The sequence below is a fragment of the Morone saxatilis genome, unplaced genomic scaffold (assembly GCF_004916995.1).
Source record: "Morone saxatilis isolate NCDOM2014 unplaced genomic scaffold, NCSU_SB_2.0 Contig15, whole genome shotgun sequence".
Lineage (NCBI taxonomy): Eukaryota > Metazoa > Chordata > Actinopteri > Moronidae > Morone > Morone saxatilis.
Window position 1 is genome coordinate 23,379,023 of NW_023339707.1, and position 14,653 is coordinate 23,393,675.

The following is a 14,653-nucleotide window of genomic DNA, read 5'->3' on the forward strand; positions in this document are numbered from 1 at the left end:
CTCGGCTCTCTCCATGGATGTTATCTCTGACTTGACAACAGGTACTTGTAAGGTCCCAGACACAGTATTCTGTCCAGACCTCGGCGAGCAGTTGGCAGGAGAGTCAGAGCAGAGCTCCAACAGCGCAGAGTCTCAAGGTAAGTCTCAGCCACTCTGTTGGTGAATGCACCTCCTCTGTGTGAAGTGAATTACTGGGACCTGGGTATCTCAAAGCACTGTTGTTTCATTTGTAGACCTGCAGTTTGGGGACTGTTTTTAGGTTTTTTTGTTTGTTTTTGTTTTTGTTTCTCCAGCCAGGACTCAGGTAGAGGGCCGGTGTTGGCTGATCAGTATTCTGTGCGTAATGTGGCCAGTTTTGAGCGCCGCTGCCTTTATTCAGCATGATGACTCATTTCACGAGTTGATTGGAACTGGCAGCGTCGTTGCTCATCCGTGAGCTCTTTGCGGTTCAAGCTTGATCGGAATATCTGATCATTCGCCCCTTTTTGCCGCAGAGAGATCTTTCTGACGCGGATGCCGCAGCCAACTTGCTGGTGGCATAAAGAAAGGGGGGGCTGCACGACCCCGAGCGCATCCGCCGCCAGTTATTATCAGACCGACCCGTCTCTCCGCTTTGTGCCACGTTTGTCAGGTTTTTATTATCTTTGCATTGATTTGCGTCACGGAAAACGCCACGCGTGTCTGGACTGCAGATAAGAGAGAAGAGCAGCATTGAAATGCTGATCACCGCTGCAGGTTCTGACTGTGCACATTACTTTTGCATTGCTGTTTGTGGTTTGTGGACGCATTCTCCAGCACCCAGTGGGTTTCTGTGCAGGAGAGTGTGATCTTCTGTTGGGTCGCATGCATGTTCAGTGTGCTGCTAACAACACAATGCAGGGGTGAAAGAAAGAATTACTGCGGGGGAATCCAGAGTGAGCAACAGGGAATACAAAGCTCCTCAGTTTGTGAATAGATGTTATTTGAATTAATGTGGGGGTATTCAGAAAATGATAAATAGTATATATCATGTCTTGAATGTATTGTGCTGCAACATTTGAGTTCATGTGGATTTGCATGGATAACACCACACATATTCATCCTATATGTTCAACAGGTGCGTTGTTTGCGGTAGTTAAGACATTTATTCTGCATTTTAAATCACTTGTTCCAGGCTGTTCTTTGGTATTTTTACCCCTGAGGAGGTCAGGTCTCCAGATCAAGAGTTGCTTATCCCTTATATAAGAGAAAAGAGGGCAGGAAACCAAACTGGGTGACCTGCTCATTTAAAGTGTTCCTAATCCTTCTTAGTACCTTCGGTTTTATTAGATAAGCCATTCTTCCCGACTTTCTAATCCTTATAGATTATTTATCTTTATAGATTATTTACTTTTTAAGTAAAGACAAGTATTTGCTTAATATAACAATTTAATATGATCAGAGTTGTGCATGGAGCTTTTTAAAATTAATTTGCCAACAACTTCTATAATTGTTTAATTGCTTATTTTTTTTAAGTTTACATTTTCTGACAAATTCAGAAAAAAAGTCAAGGCAACATATTCCTCTTAACTTTTCTTCTGGTTTGGCAGATTATTGATCAGCTTTATGCATACACTGCAGTACCATACAGTATCACCTGGCCCTGTTACAGGATGGGTCGGCCCTGGCAGTGCTTCCTGTGTGCTAGTTACAGCACGGATTAGTGCCCTAACCTTTGTCTGCCAGACAAAGACTCATGTCTGTCTCATCTGCTCGTCCTCCCGCAGACAGTCTGAGCAGCAGCGGAGACGTGTCAACCTTCATACCTGCTTTCTCATGACTGCTCAGTAATCCCAAAGGATTAAATCGTTATGAATATGATGATGAGGGAGTCTGGACATTAAGGCAGGGCACTGTGGGACTTTGGTGTTGACATCTATTCTTAAGTTTTTTTCTGTCTCCTTACTTCTGAAAGAAATCCCTGTTGAAGCAACTGCAGACATGGGTCGTCAAGAGGCCGACTATGTGTGGAAGAAGAACACTGAAAACATCCAGGAGGTTTTCGACATCATGGAGGAGCTGGGATCGTAAGTACATTTTTCTCAATCAGATGGCACAATTTATTAACATACAAAATACTGAGTGAAGTCAAGACCATTTTATTTATACAGCCCAATATCAGAAATGTATCTCAAAGGGCTTTACAGTCTGTACAGCATACGACACCCTCTATGCTTAGACTCTAAATTTGGAAAAGAAAAAAAACCTTTAATGTGAAAAATGTAAGAGACTTCAGGAAGAGCAACAGAGAAGAGGGTCCTTCTCCCGGAACATGCAATTCATTAATTCAAGAAATCTTAATATTTACTGAGCAAACAAGTGTTAATTTGTAGAATCTCTTAGTCCCCCCTGGGAATATTTTGCATTTCTGAATGTTTTGTTTTACTGAGAGCAACTACAGTAAAACTTAAGTCTTGACTTGCCATGGACATGGAGTGATTACAGACCCTCGACATGCTGTTTGAGTTGGAGGACAGATTACTGGTTTGATTGGATTGACACGAGGAGGCCTACTTTACTGAGGTCTTAGACAACAAGACGCTCAGGGCTGTTGGAGGGTTAGAACTGTCCTGATGGTGTCTGGCTGTGGGGTCAGCTTAGCCATTCATTCACAAAAAAAGCACATACCTAACAATATGTCTGGAACTTTAAATTCTTCTCTCTAAAGTCTCATTGAATTGTGTAACTCTACTCACAAAAAAGAGAACCTAAAAAGTTGATTTGATAACTGGTTAATCATTTAGGTTATTTTTTAAGCACAAATGCCAAATATTCTCTGGTTCTAGCCTCTCGGTAATGAAGATTTGCTGCTTCTCTTTGTCTAATGTGATGATGAACTAAATGTCTGAGTTTTTTACTGTTGGTCGCACCAAAGAAGACATTTTATAACATCACCTTTGGCTTTAGGCCATTTTTCACTATTTTCTGACGTTTTATAGACGATAAATCAAGAAAATAAACAAACTTTCAGTGATGAAAATATGAGTTAGTTGCAGCCCTAAAAGCAATGTCAAGGTCAAAGTTCACCTGCAGTAATTTTGAATGAAGATAATGTTACTGTATACTGTACACACACACACAGTTAACAGCCTCTTGTGCTGGCCTAATTTGTGTGAGGTCAGCATTAATAATCAGCAGGTCTTCTAGCACACTTGAGCATTTAGCGAGTGGCTGGAGAGAGGCAGATCAGAGGCCAACAGTAAATAAAGGCATGAGTGATGCTGGAGTGATGTCAGCATGTTGCTGGAAAACAGAACGGATCTGTGCTGAGGGCTGAGGAGGCTGCTGAGAGGTTTTGGCTGAACACAACAGCGGTGATTGGACTGTGAAGGAGGCGAGGCCCTGCTGAGTACAGGAGATGATCTAATATGTTGTCCAATTAGTGTGAAGCAATTACTTTTATTTCCCCAAACACTTTGAAAATCACGTCTGGTTGTTTTATGGAAAAGAGGGGCGACGACTTGTAGAAGAACTTGTGATAACTTTCTTTCTGTGACGCCTCACCTGAAGTATTAAAAAACAATTTCAAGACATAATGATGATATATAGTTTGAAAAAGAAATAAAGACAAGGAACCAAAAGAGAGACTCTGAGCGGCTGAGGGATTTTGCTGGACTGCCTTTCATTTCTGCTGAGGGTGTCAACAGAGTGAACACTCTCAGCTGTTTTGGCCATTCCTTGAGTATATGGTTTAGTTTTTTTTCTCTCTTCATGTTTCCATCACAATAAAAAGGAGGAAGGAGAATCCAGGAGGGACAGGAGACTGTGTATAACACCAAACACAGCCTTTCCCCATCGGGCCTCATCACACATAGTGTAAACATCATGACGGTTTCCTGGCAATCAGGACGCAGTCTCTCAGGGGTAAATGTAACTCCCAGAATGACCCAAAAAGCACAAAGAACATTGATTCTAGTTAACATTTTGAAATTTCAAGCGACACACTGAAGTTCTGTGATTTCTGATTGCCCTCTGTCTTTTTGTGATAAAGGATGCGGTCTGGCACTCATGTTTAGAGCTTGATTGATGATTTCTCTTGAGACTCACAATAAGCTTCAAGGAGATCCGAGGAAGAAAATGAGCTCTGGTAACCAAGGAGAAATCAGCTAAGCAATTGGATGTGAAGTCCCTCGATGGTGCTATGGTGGCAGTTTGTTCCTGTCTGCTTCCCTGAGCTGGAATTAGGCAGTGTGTATGAGTGTGTGTTGGACAAACATTACCCAAATGGGACAGAATACACATGCAACATAGGAAATGAAACTGAAGACAGCTATGATTCACATTGTTAAATAAATACTATGAAAGGTACTCAGGTCCTCCAGCAGGCGGGCGTGTTGATCTTCATTAAAGTACATTCCTTCAGGGTCAGCACTTTATGGACAGAGGACAGGGTCGTGGTATCCCATGTCTGCCCACAGCCCTTGACACCTGTCTGTGACCTGGCCTGTACTGTATGTAGGATCTTGTTGTTCTTAAGGATCCCTGCCACACATGCTCAGTTTCTGACCTCTGCACACAGAGCAGCCCGCCACCGGTTCCATTGCGTCAGGGATAAAGGGCCTAATCCACCAGGTAGAACAACTATTCCCAGACAGCGCTGAAGATAGCATGGACACAGAGCACCGCACAGTCCAATAATAAGCCTCTACCATGTGAATAGTTAATCCACAGAGATCTTTAGTAGAACTTAGTTGAACCCCTTGATATTGCAATTTCTGATGCAACTATAAAATCCTCTAATTACACATAGTTACAAAACAGTAAACATCCTGAAATCTACCTTTATTAGTGGGTTAATGTTGCTAGCTCGGTTTTTTGTCTGAAGATAACAAAATCCACCCTCCAGATCCTCTAAAGCTCATTATTATTGTGTTATATCTCTGCATTTAATCTGTACAAATTTGTGGATTCACAGGGGTCAGAAATAATTCTGCATTGTTTTCGTTTTTTTAAACTTTTGGTTTTTGTATGGATCCAGGCTTGCTGTTTCTCCATGTTCCCATCTCCTATTGAACAGATAGATATGAGAGCGGTATCGACCTTTTTCGTCTAAGCGTTGCCAAGAAGGGGAATAAGTGTATTACCTAAAATGTCAAATGGATTGTGCAACATTTACCCAGACAGACAAATGGGACTCACACTAGTCTCTAAATCATAAAGAATTTCATGTATCTGAAGCCCTGCAAATAAATGATCTATATTAACTAAAAAAACAATCATTCACATCTGGCACGGTAACAAAATAGAGAAATGGAAGCAAGCAAAAACTTTCTCTGTAGACTTAGCAAGAGGCTGACGCTCTGTGCTGTTAAGGGCCCCATATTTTATTAACAATTAATAAGAAGGAAGACTTATTTCCTCTGACTGGAGGTTACTCTGTATCTCTTTCTGTGATGTTTCAAAGCAATCAGTGACTCCATCATTAATATCTCATTTTGTGTGTCATGTGTTAATTAACAGGGGGGCGTTCTCAGAGGTGTACATGGTGAAGGAGAAGAAGACGGGAAAGATGTTTGCCATGAAGTGTGTGAAGAAGAAACAGAAAAGAGACCTCAATCTGGAGAATGAGATTGCAGTGTTGAGAAGGTGAATTTTAATGAGCCTTCATCTTTCATTTCATATTCTCTCAGTAGTCAGTGTGGGAAGGAATCACGTTGATCAGCTCTCTCTTTTGACTGCTGTTTATGTTGAAAATGTGTGATTTCTGTTGTGGGATTAGGACAGCAATGTCATAATGAAAGCTTGTTATTTTAACAGAATCAAACACGAGAACGTCGTAGGGTTGGAGGATTTCTATGAAAGTCGGACCCATTACTATCTTATCATGCAGCTGTGAGTTTTTCCACCTTTATATTATTATTTAAATTAGCATTTTAGCTAATTAAATTGGGTTTTAAGATCAAATTTTGATGGTAGTTCTTATCTCCTCACCAGTGTATCAGGCGGTGAGCTCTTTGACCGTATACTGGACCGGGGGGTGTACTCAGAGAAGGATGCCAGCAGTGTGATCCAGCAGGTGTTGCAGGCCGTTAGCTATCTGCACCAAAATGGCATAGTGCATCGTGACCTCAAGGTACGGTTTATATATTAATACTTTAAATAAGAGAAACACAATATTTTGGGAAAAAGTTGAACAAGATTAAGAATCAGTTTTGCCTGTAATGACATACATACATTCAGTGGTGCAGCTCCATTTCCAGCAGGGGTGCTTTTACAGAACGTGAAATATTCATATTCATATTCTTCAGGTGTTTGAACAGCTCTCCTGTCTTTGTCTTTGCAGCCAGAGAACATCCTGTACTACAGCCAGGAGGAACAGTCCAAGATCATGATCAGTGATTTCGGCCTCTCCAAGATGGTAGAAGATGACATCATGTCAACAGCTTGTGGCACCCCAGGATATGTAGGTAAGGAAACACATCTGTCTAATGAATGATTTATGGACACTGATCGAGTAAGGGGCTCAAACGGGTCGGAGAATATAAGACCCACAGGTGTGTAACAGTAAGAAACAGCACTGGCGTAGCTTTGACGTTTTTTCCTCACTTTCAGCTCCTGAGGTTTTGGCACAGAAGCCGTACAGCAAGGCAGTGGACTGCTGGTCTATTGGAGTCATCACATACATCTTGTAAGTATAAAGTCATGGTGAATGTGTGCAAACATGACTAGCTCAGCTTTGCTTAAGTGGCAGGATTTTCAGATTAAAAGCTACTGCTGGACATGGTATGTTTAGTGTGACACAGTTACCTAAATACGGAATAATGATGCAGCCATTGAGCCATAGCACCACCTAGTGACCAATCCTTTATACGCGCTGTTACCTGCACACATTAGTACATAAACATGCACTTTACTGTTGCCCATTCTTTAGTTTCCCTTTCCTTCCAATGATGATAAATCTTTATGTTGCAGACTTTGTGGATATCCTCCTTTTTATGAAGAAAGTGAGTCAAGACTGTTCTCCAAGATCATGAAGGCGCAGTATGAGTTTGACTCCCCCTTCTGGGACGACATTTCTGAATCTGGTAAATATACTGAGCAGCAGTAGTAGACATATTGTATATTCCCCCCATACAGAGCTCAGCCCTAATGAGTGAATCATCTTTTCATCTGCAGCTAAGGATTTCATCCGTAACATGATGCAGAAGAATCCCAGCATGCGCTACACCACCGACCTAGCGCTCAGACATCCCTGGTGAGTGTCAATTATCAGCCTTGGATCACACATATTGGGTATGATGCACTAGTTAAACTCTTAAAATGTTCATTTAAACTCGTTTTAGACTAGGAGTAAATAATTCCCTGCAGTGTAGTTGCATTTCTTAAGCAGAGTTAGACTGTTCCAGATTCATTTACTAGTACAAACTTATACTCACATTCATGAAAGAAATGGGTGTGAAGCACAGGAGATGAAGTGAATCCACGCAGTATTAGGACACTAAGATGGGTTCAGGATGAGCCTCTACCTTAAAATAAATGTAAAGCGTTGTGTTCCGTCCTCTGTTTTCCAGGATTATTGGAAAGACGGCCCGGAGTCAGGACATCTACTATTCTGTCAGTGTTCAGATCCAAAAGAACTTTGCCAAGACCAAATGGAAGGTCAGTCCAGATTTGTTGGCTTTGATGTGGTAAGCTCATTAAGGACCTGCAGTTTGTATTAGATTAATCGGGTGTCTACTTAAATCCTTCCTGATTAAGGACAGTTTTAATAAGATATTGTTCTCCAGTGACGGCGGATGTAGGGCTTTTACTGTCAGGAGAAACAAAGTGCACTTGATTGTTCAGCAGTAAATATGACTATAAAACTTGAATCTATTGTCTGGACAATCTACTGAACACTCAGATTTGGTGTATCAGTCTCTGTCTTCCATACATCATCATGAATGCAGTTGAAGTGGAACTATATGCCTCTAAGATCTCTTTAACTTATCCCCCGTTTGTGTTCACTTTACAGCAAGCCTTTAACGCTGCCGTAGCCATCAACCACATGAAGAAGCTGCAGCTGGCTCACTCAGAGCTGGTTCTGAGGCAGGCCAGCATCCCAGACATCAAAGTGGTCGACGTGTCCTCCCCAACGAAAAACCGCAAGTGTCTTGATCCAGACAAACTGACCCCCATGGTGGCGGAGACGAACGGGAAATTAAACGGGACGAATCACATGTCCCTGCCCACGAGCCAGGCTGACCTGAAGAACCACTACCACTCACTGAAGGTCACTCAGAGCCAGTGCGGCACACACCACGCTCCCACTATAGCTGAGCAGGGCAAGCATGTCTACCACTCAGAGCCTGCCAACCTGAATGGGTTTGTACAAACTTCATCTAATGTTGTGCATTTTGAATTTCTGATATGACAGCAGGACGGACGCATAATATGCTTTTCTGTTTCTTTCTCTCAGATATGGTAAAAACCACAATAGCAAACCTGTGCAGACCGGAGTCTGCTCAGTCATGTGAAGGCTGCATGAAGTTTACGTGGATAAACGTATTTTACTTGGTAGGTTCAAGTCATATCATAATCAAACGCAATGTAAAAACACAAGTAATAATTGTATTTGAATTACAACTTTAACACACAAGTGTACAAAAAAAAGAAAAGAAAATCCACATTTGAAGATTTGGTATATTAAAATAAATCACAACACACACTTATTTAGCATTATAAGCATTATTAAGCATTTAATAAATGCTTTATAAGACAGTATAGTGTAGTTACAGGCAGATGCAGACCCTTTAAATACATGCTGTTTGACAGTCTACTGTATGACAGTATATGTTTGCTCCATAAGGGAATACTAAGAGCATAAACAAACCATCTAGATCTTGCTGTGAATGTTTTGTGTAATTTTCAGCTCATTACAGTCAAATGTGTGTGTGTCTCACCCTGAGTGTGTTTCTGCCCTCTGCAGATCAGTGTAGCTGTGCTGACTCAGCATGCAGCTGTTTTGTGTCAGCAGGTCCCCCTGTGCTAAGATGAGAAGTGGTTAATCCTGTGACGGACCCAAGCGGTCTGCGAGGTCCACGCAGTCAGTGGGACATTTTATATTGGAAAGAGTGCCTACCAAGCTTCCCGACAACCACACAGAAGCACAAGACTCACTTTAACGCAGATGCACAGGGTAGATTTCAGCTAACCGGGACAGTTCGGGCAGTGTTCAAGGGATTGTGATGGGCTCACCTTCTGCTGGGCACCTGAATGCCCTGCTCCTTCGTGGTAAAGCAGTCCCTGACCTCTGAGGTCATGAAGGCTTTATATCACAGCTCCTGGTTTTTGATCAGGGAGAGTTTAATTCATCAGAGCACTTATTGTCCAGGTTTCATGTTGTTTAAGAATATACACAATGCAATAAAACTAAACATTATTGTACCTTTATGTGTAAAATAGAATGCTTTAGCCAACCTGCATTTGTAAGCACATTATTTATGGAAAACCTGCATGCTTACTGCTTCAAATAAGCCATACTTGTATTATCTATTCTGGTAAAATTGTCTCTTATTTTTATCAAATTATGTCAATTGTTGTAAACTGTTTAATTTTTTTTAATGTTTTTGCTTCCTTTGTAAAAAAATAAATAAAAAAAGATTTTAAAAAAAACTATACAAACAAGAAAAAAAACGTAATATATGTGACTGACAACTCGTTAACAGTGTAAATGCCACAGGTATATCTATAATTTGCCAACTGATAGCTCTCACATGCCATCAACCTGCTAGAATATAAATGTAATTTATATTCACTGTAATAGATTTTTCCCAGTCTGCTTGTGGCTTTGTGTTGATGCATTCAATAGATATTTATTCTAGTCTATGTATTATTATGGGATCCCTGTGTGCTCTCATAAATAAAGTCTGTACAGAATCTGCATTAGTTTCACTGCCATTTTATTTGTCTTGAGTCTCTATCTTGATTCACACCAACCACTGAAAAAGATATAATTAATACATAGAATGGGGTAATTAATAATAATAAGACAGCTATGTCAAGCTAATGCTCTCTGGCACAAGAAGGTCAGTACATTTAAAAAAAATGGAAAGTTGAGCTCAGAGACACTGAGAATGAAACGTGGAATGAAATGTAAACAAATGTCCATACACGTATCGTTAATCGTGCAAATACTTGGAAAGATAAATAGAAAGTTATTAGCAGATAACAAAAAAGAATTATCAAAATAAGACTGGAGCTAAAACTATTTACATGTTTTTTGGTCCCGTCTCAGGCTGATGAACTTTTGGACCAACGTTTTTCTGTTTATGAATAACGTTTTGGGGATTTGTCTTCCCTTTCCAGTCCAAATCAGAATTGGGAGTAATCCCTGAATACTGTAGATGTTCATAATTGTTCAGTATTCTTTTTTTTACTTAACATAAAAAAGTACAGTATAATTGCACATTTGGCTAAGTGAGGAGAATGGACAAGATGATTAAAAGAAGTATGTGAAATGGGGGAAAAAACATACAGTATAAACTGAAATTAAAGTAAAAAACATGGCACCCACTGGTTATGAATAATGTCATCTTAGGCCAATGAAATGTGAAACTGAAACAAATGTTATGTTGAGTCATAATGCAACTTAAAATGATTATTAATCCATCTACTCATTATAATAATTTTTTTTATTTCTTGTTTTTTGTTTCTTCTGCAGTTACATTTATCAGTTATTTTTGCTAATTTAACAAAGAAATTAAAACAAAACAAATATTAAAATAACTCCTTGTACCTGATCCTGTGACCTGACCTGGTATCCCCAATTAAAACCAACCTCCAAACCAATTACCAGGCTGTACTTCCACACTAGATTAGATGACACACCAGAAAGGTAATCCTACCAGGAGTGGTGTCTTTAGAGCGACAGGTTGCAACCAGAATAAATTACAGTAAACCAGCAGATATGAAACTGGAAGTTTAACATATACTCTGGATCAGAAGCTGGGAATCCTCACCAAAGTTTTGAAATGTATGCTGCCTTAACCATATAGCATTTTACTGTAAGCCCTGGGTTTGTAAACCAGCCTTTGCTAAGCTGAAAAGAAATTAAAGAAATTACAGATAAATGTCAGCAATCGCCAAAAATCATCATGTGTATCATTTATTTTCCTCTTCTTTTTCTTTAAGCACTACATAGAAACCCAGTGTATACTTACCTTCTGTTGAAAGAGTTCTCACATCTACACACACCATAAACCCTCCTCACCCCCCCCAACAATCACAACACGATTGACTTGGTGAAGTGCAGTATTGAGACAGACTGTCCATTCAAGCAGAAGAAGCCAGAAATATGGGGCAAAGGTCTCCAAACAGTCTCAACCTTTTCCCAGCAGTGGTAAACATAATGTCCATAATCCAAACTGAGTTGCTCAAAGAGCAACATTATTGACGTGTAATTACAGTGATACCAGCAACGTTTGTGGAAACTCCGCGCTCCAAAACTGACTATGGGGTGAAAGTTTGTTCTCGAATTTAGTCACATTTCATTACGGCTGAGCAAAAGTTCAAACGTTTGCTCAGTAATTGCACCATACATTGTGTGGTAGGTTTTTTAGATTTTAAGTGTGTACATGCTCTTTTTTTTCTACTTTTTTGCATATATTGCGTGACATTTATAAGAAAAAACATGCGTATGTGTGTGATGTTAATATTAGCCTTGTACCTGCTAACATTAATGCTAATATGTGGATGTTAGCAGGTATAAGGCTTACTGTGTTTACCTTGTTAATTTGCTCATTAGCACCAAACACAAAGTACAGCTGAGGCTGATGGGAAAAACTCAACCAACAGACCAACTGACATGGCCACACCACTAAATATCACATGCTGGGTGGATTATTATGTTATGGTGTCCCTCATCTGGCGTGCAGATGTTGAACCAACATGCAGGCGTCTCGTGACGTTGGCCAGATGTCATTGTCACTGACGACACATGTCTCTCTGTGAAAAGTTCAGACACATTTCACAACTGACTCCCTCCTCTCCCGCAGTGAGTGGACGAGGTCAAAGGGCACAGACACACACACACACACACAAACACATTAACCCCTGCAATCTCTCACTGCTTCATTGTCAGGTCCGCAGTCAGACAGTTGACATGAGCCAGAGCAGCTCAGGACTGCATGATTAAGGAGAACCTTTTCTTCTACTGAACCTTATCTCTTGGTGTTCGATAAGGGGCTTTCCACAGTTTCATGTACTGTGATTGGACACTATTCAAGCTCTCCTGATGAGGATCAATGTTTATGGTAACAAGCCACGCAACATGAACCAACCACTCATGTTGTTCAGTGTTCAGTAACATATGTGTAGTATTGGAATGACCTAATTTATCCTCACTCTGCTCTCAGGATCGCTGCATGGTTGGAGGTTGTTTTGAGCTAGATAAATAACAATAACACATAAGTAAACACGCTAAAGCATTACAGTGCTTCTGCTGCACAACACATACAGACCTCATGTGATGTCACATGCACAGTTTCACCTCCAGGGAATATTTGCTTCACTTCTTGTCCCATAAACCCATGCCCTTTTACCCAAACAGGCCCTAATCTCCAAAGAGCAACTAGCCTCATGAATATGCATGTTATCACCACTGTGGGAGTTGACCAGGCTCCACTTGTGTTTAAATGGCAGGATCTGCTCTCATCTCTCTGCCTGCGAATGCCTCACTGGGCCGAACACTGAGAAGAAGTCAGAGTTTGGGGTGTTCTTCAAAGTGAGTATTTGCCCATCAGCATGTTATGTGTATAGTAGAAAGACTGATTCCAGTTTATCTGCTTGGACAATTTTCTCTAACAAAAAAATTCTGTGTATGATTTCTCTTTTTCCTTTTACAGACTAATCAAAAAACACACGATGGAAACCATTGGCGAAATCATCCCATTCGCTAAGGAGATGCTAAACCAGAGGCCCAGCCGGAGCATGCTGAAGATCTACATGCTCGGCTCCACTCTGGCGATGCTTGGAGTGGTTGGTGGACTGGTGGAAACAGTTCTCCTGCCATTTGTGGAGCAGGAGACCGTTGAGGACACACCAGCAGAGCAGATCACGGAGAAGAAGAAGGAGAAGAAGCAGGCCTTAAAGTCACACACTACCTCGGTTCGTCCTGAAGTTGTGGACGTGCTGGAGACGGTAGTGATCGAGACCAAGGGCAAACATGTGGTGACCGCTGAGAGGAGAAGCTCAACCAACCGCTTATATGCTTCTTAAAGAAACCATTCCCCTCCTGATGTAAATGGACACGACACTCACAATGTTGATGATAATGGTGGTACATTAAATCACCATGTTGAAGTGGTCACTTTGTGCTAAGTCTTTTATTTCAGATGGCAAAAAATGAGATGCGTAGATACACTGCAGGGTACAGTAATGTCTGGCTGCTGGGCAGCAGATACTTGTGGATGTGACTTGATGAATGTGTTAGGAAAAAAAGGAATGCGTGTGATTTGACTTATTTTGCACTATAATAAAGCTATTTTTTTCAGCTGGAAACTGATTCAGGTCATGATTTTACAGTAATACAGCAGCATTTGTACATTTTGCAAGAAGACATTACTCAAATAGATGCATTTATAATGACATTAATCTGTAAATTAAGATAATATTATGTGTTAGGGGCCATTTAACTAAGCTACATTTAACTTTTGTGTGATAAATTCATACTTAGTACACTAATGTCGCCACTTCATCTCATATACGTTACTAATAAGAGGAAAGGCATCCACACATTCAGATATCCATTTATTGCTTTTCCTCTCATTGTATGGTGTATCCTATATCAGCATCTACCTTGTTTTAGTGGAGGGTATATGTGATACTTATTTTTGTTGGCATTGGGTATACCCACTTCTAAATCCCCTCGGATGCACATCATTCAGTAGTTTTCTGGGAGGTTTTTTTTGGTGAAGGCATGACTTAGATTTTCACGAGTAAATGGAATAAGGAATAAGGAATAATATTTCACTCAAAATGCATAATTATGTAGTTGTCTCACCCCATAGTCTGTGGGCCAGTATTATGTCTAATCTAACTCTAATTAGTAGTTAATCTCATAATGATACTCACAGAAGTCAAGCAGCAGAAGTTAAGTGACTGTGCAATGAACGCCAGAAGTTTTGGGTGAAGGGGGAAAAAATAATGCAAGATATTCTTACCATAGTTACAGTTTTAATTACACAGGAGAAATATAATTATATAAATATATAAAATAGATAAACATTTGGGGCTTAAATAAGTATACCCCCACTTCTAACAGGAACCACTACACCACTGAGCATCTCCCCTACCAGTCCTGTGGTGGCCAGCGTCACAACATTTTAAACAAGTGTTTGCAGAGGGAAGCAGCAAGAAGAACACACGGTACGACTGACAGACTGGGTTGAGGAGAGCTGGCTCAGTGGTTGGGCACAGAGCACATAGTGACAAAGCATAAGAAGGCCTGGACAAACTGCTGTCCATACTGGACAAACACCCACCACCAACACCCAACAACATCACCAGCAGAGAGTGTGTTCAGTGGAGACTGGCTGTCCCAGTCCAGCTCCACCCAACAACTGAACAAACTCTTTCGTCCCCATCAGACTGTACAACAGCTCTCAAGTAAAAGGCAGGGAGGGACAATAGATAGTAGACAATGGACCAATTTCTA

General features: G+C 40.7%; 2 protein-coding genes across 2 annotated transcripts; both read left to right on the top strand.

The window, feature by feature from the left end:
* camk1gb (calcium/calmodulin-dependent protein kinase IGb) lies at positions 1–8,474 on the top strand. Its single transcript, XM_035657051.1, has 12 exons — positions 1–137; positions 1,934–2,045; positions 5,479–5,604; positions 5,776–5,850; positions 5,953–6,091; positions 6,302–6,425; positions 6,571–6,646; positions 6,931–7,043; positions 7,135–7,213; positions 7,530–7,617; positions 7,973–8,322; positions 8,417–8,474. Exons 1-12 carry the CDS (start codon positions 14–16, stop codon positions 8,472–8,474), a joined length of 1,464 nt encoding a protein of 487 aa, XP_035512944.1. The 5' UTR covers positions 1–13.
* Positions 8,475–12,611: 4,137 nt separating this feature from the next.
* g0s2 (G0/G1 switch 2) lies at positions 12,612–13,497 on the top strand. Its single transcript, XM_035656699.1, has 2 exons — positions 12,612–12,721; positions 12,843–13,497. Exons 1-2 carry the CDS (start codon positions 12,633–12,635, stop codon positions 13,213–13,215), a joined length of 462 nt encoding a protein of 153 aa, XP_035512592.1. The 5' UTR covers positions 12,612–12,632; the 3' UTR covers positions 13,216–13,497.
* The last annotated feature ends 1,156 nt before the right edge of the window (positions 13,498–14,653 follow it).

What these genes read in the sequence shown, in the direction of transcription:
- camk1gb (XM_035657051.1), top strand. Translation starts at nt 14, where the DNA reads ATGGATGTTATCTCTGACTTGACAACAGGTACTTGTAAGGTCCCAGAC. An exon ending in CAACAGCGCAGAGTCTCAAG is followed by an intron (nt 138 to 1,933) that starts GTAAGTCTCAGC and finishes TACTTCTGAAAG; the next exon opens with AAATCCCTGTTGAAGCAACT. An exon ending in TACTATCTTATCATGCAGCT is followed by an intron (nt 5,851 to 5,952) that starts GTGAGTTTTTCC and finishes TCTCCTCACCAG; the next exon opens with TGTATCAGGCGGTGAGCTCT.
- g0s2 (XM_035656699.1), top strand. Translation starts at nt 12,633, where the DNA reads ATGGCAGGATCTGCTCTCATCTCTCTGCCTGCGAATGCCTCACTGGGC. An exon ending in AGTTTGGGGTGTTCTTCAAA is followed by an intron (nt 12,722 to 12,842) that starts GTGAGTATTTGC and finishes TTCCTTTTACAG; the next exon opens with ACTAATCAAAAAACACACGA.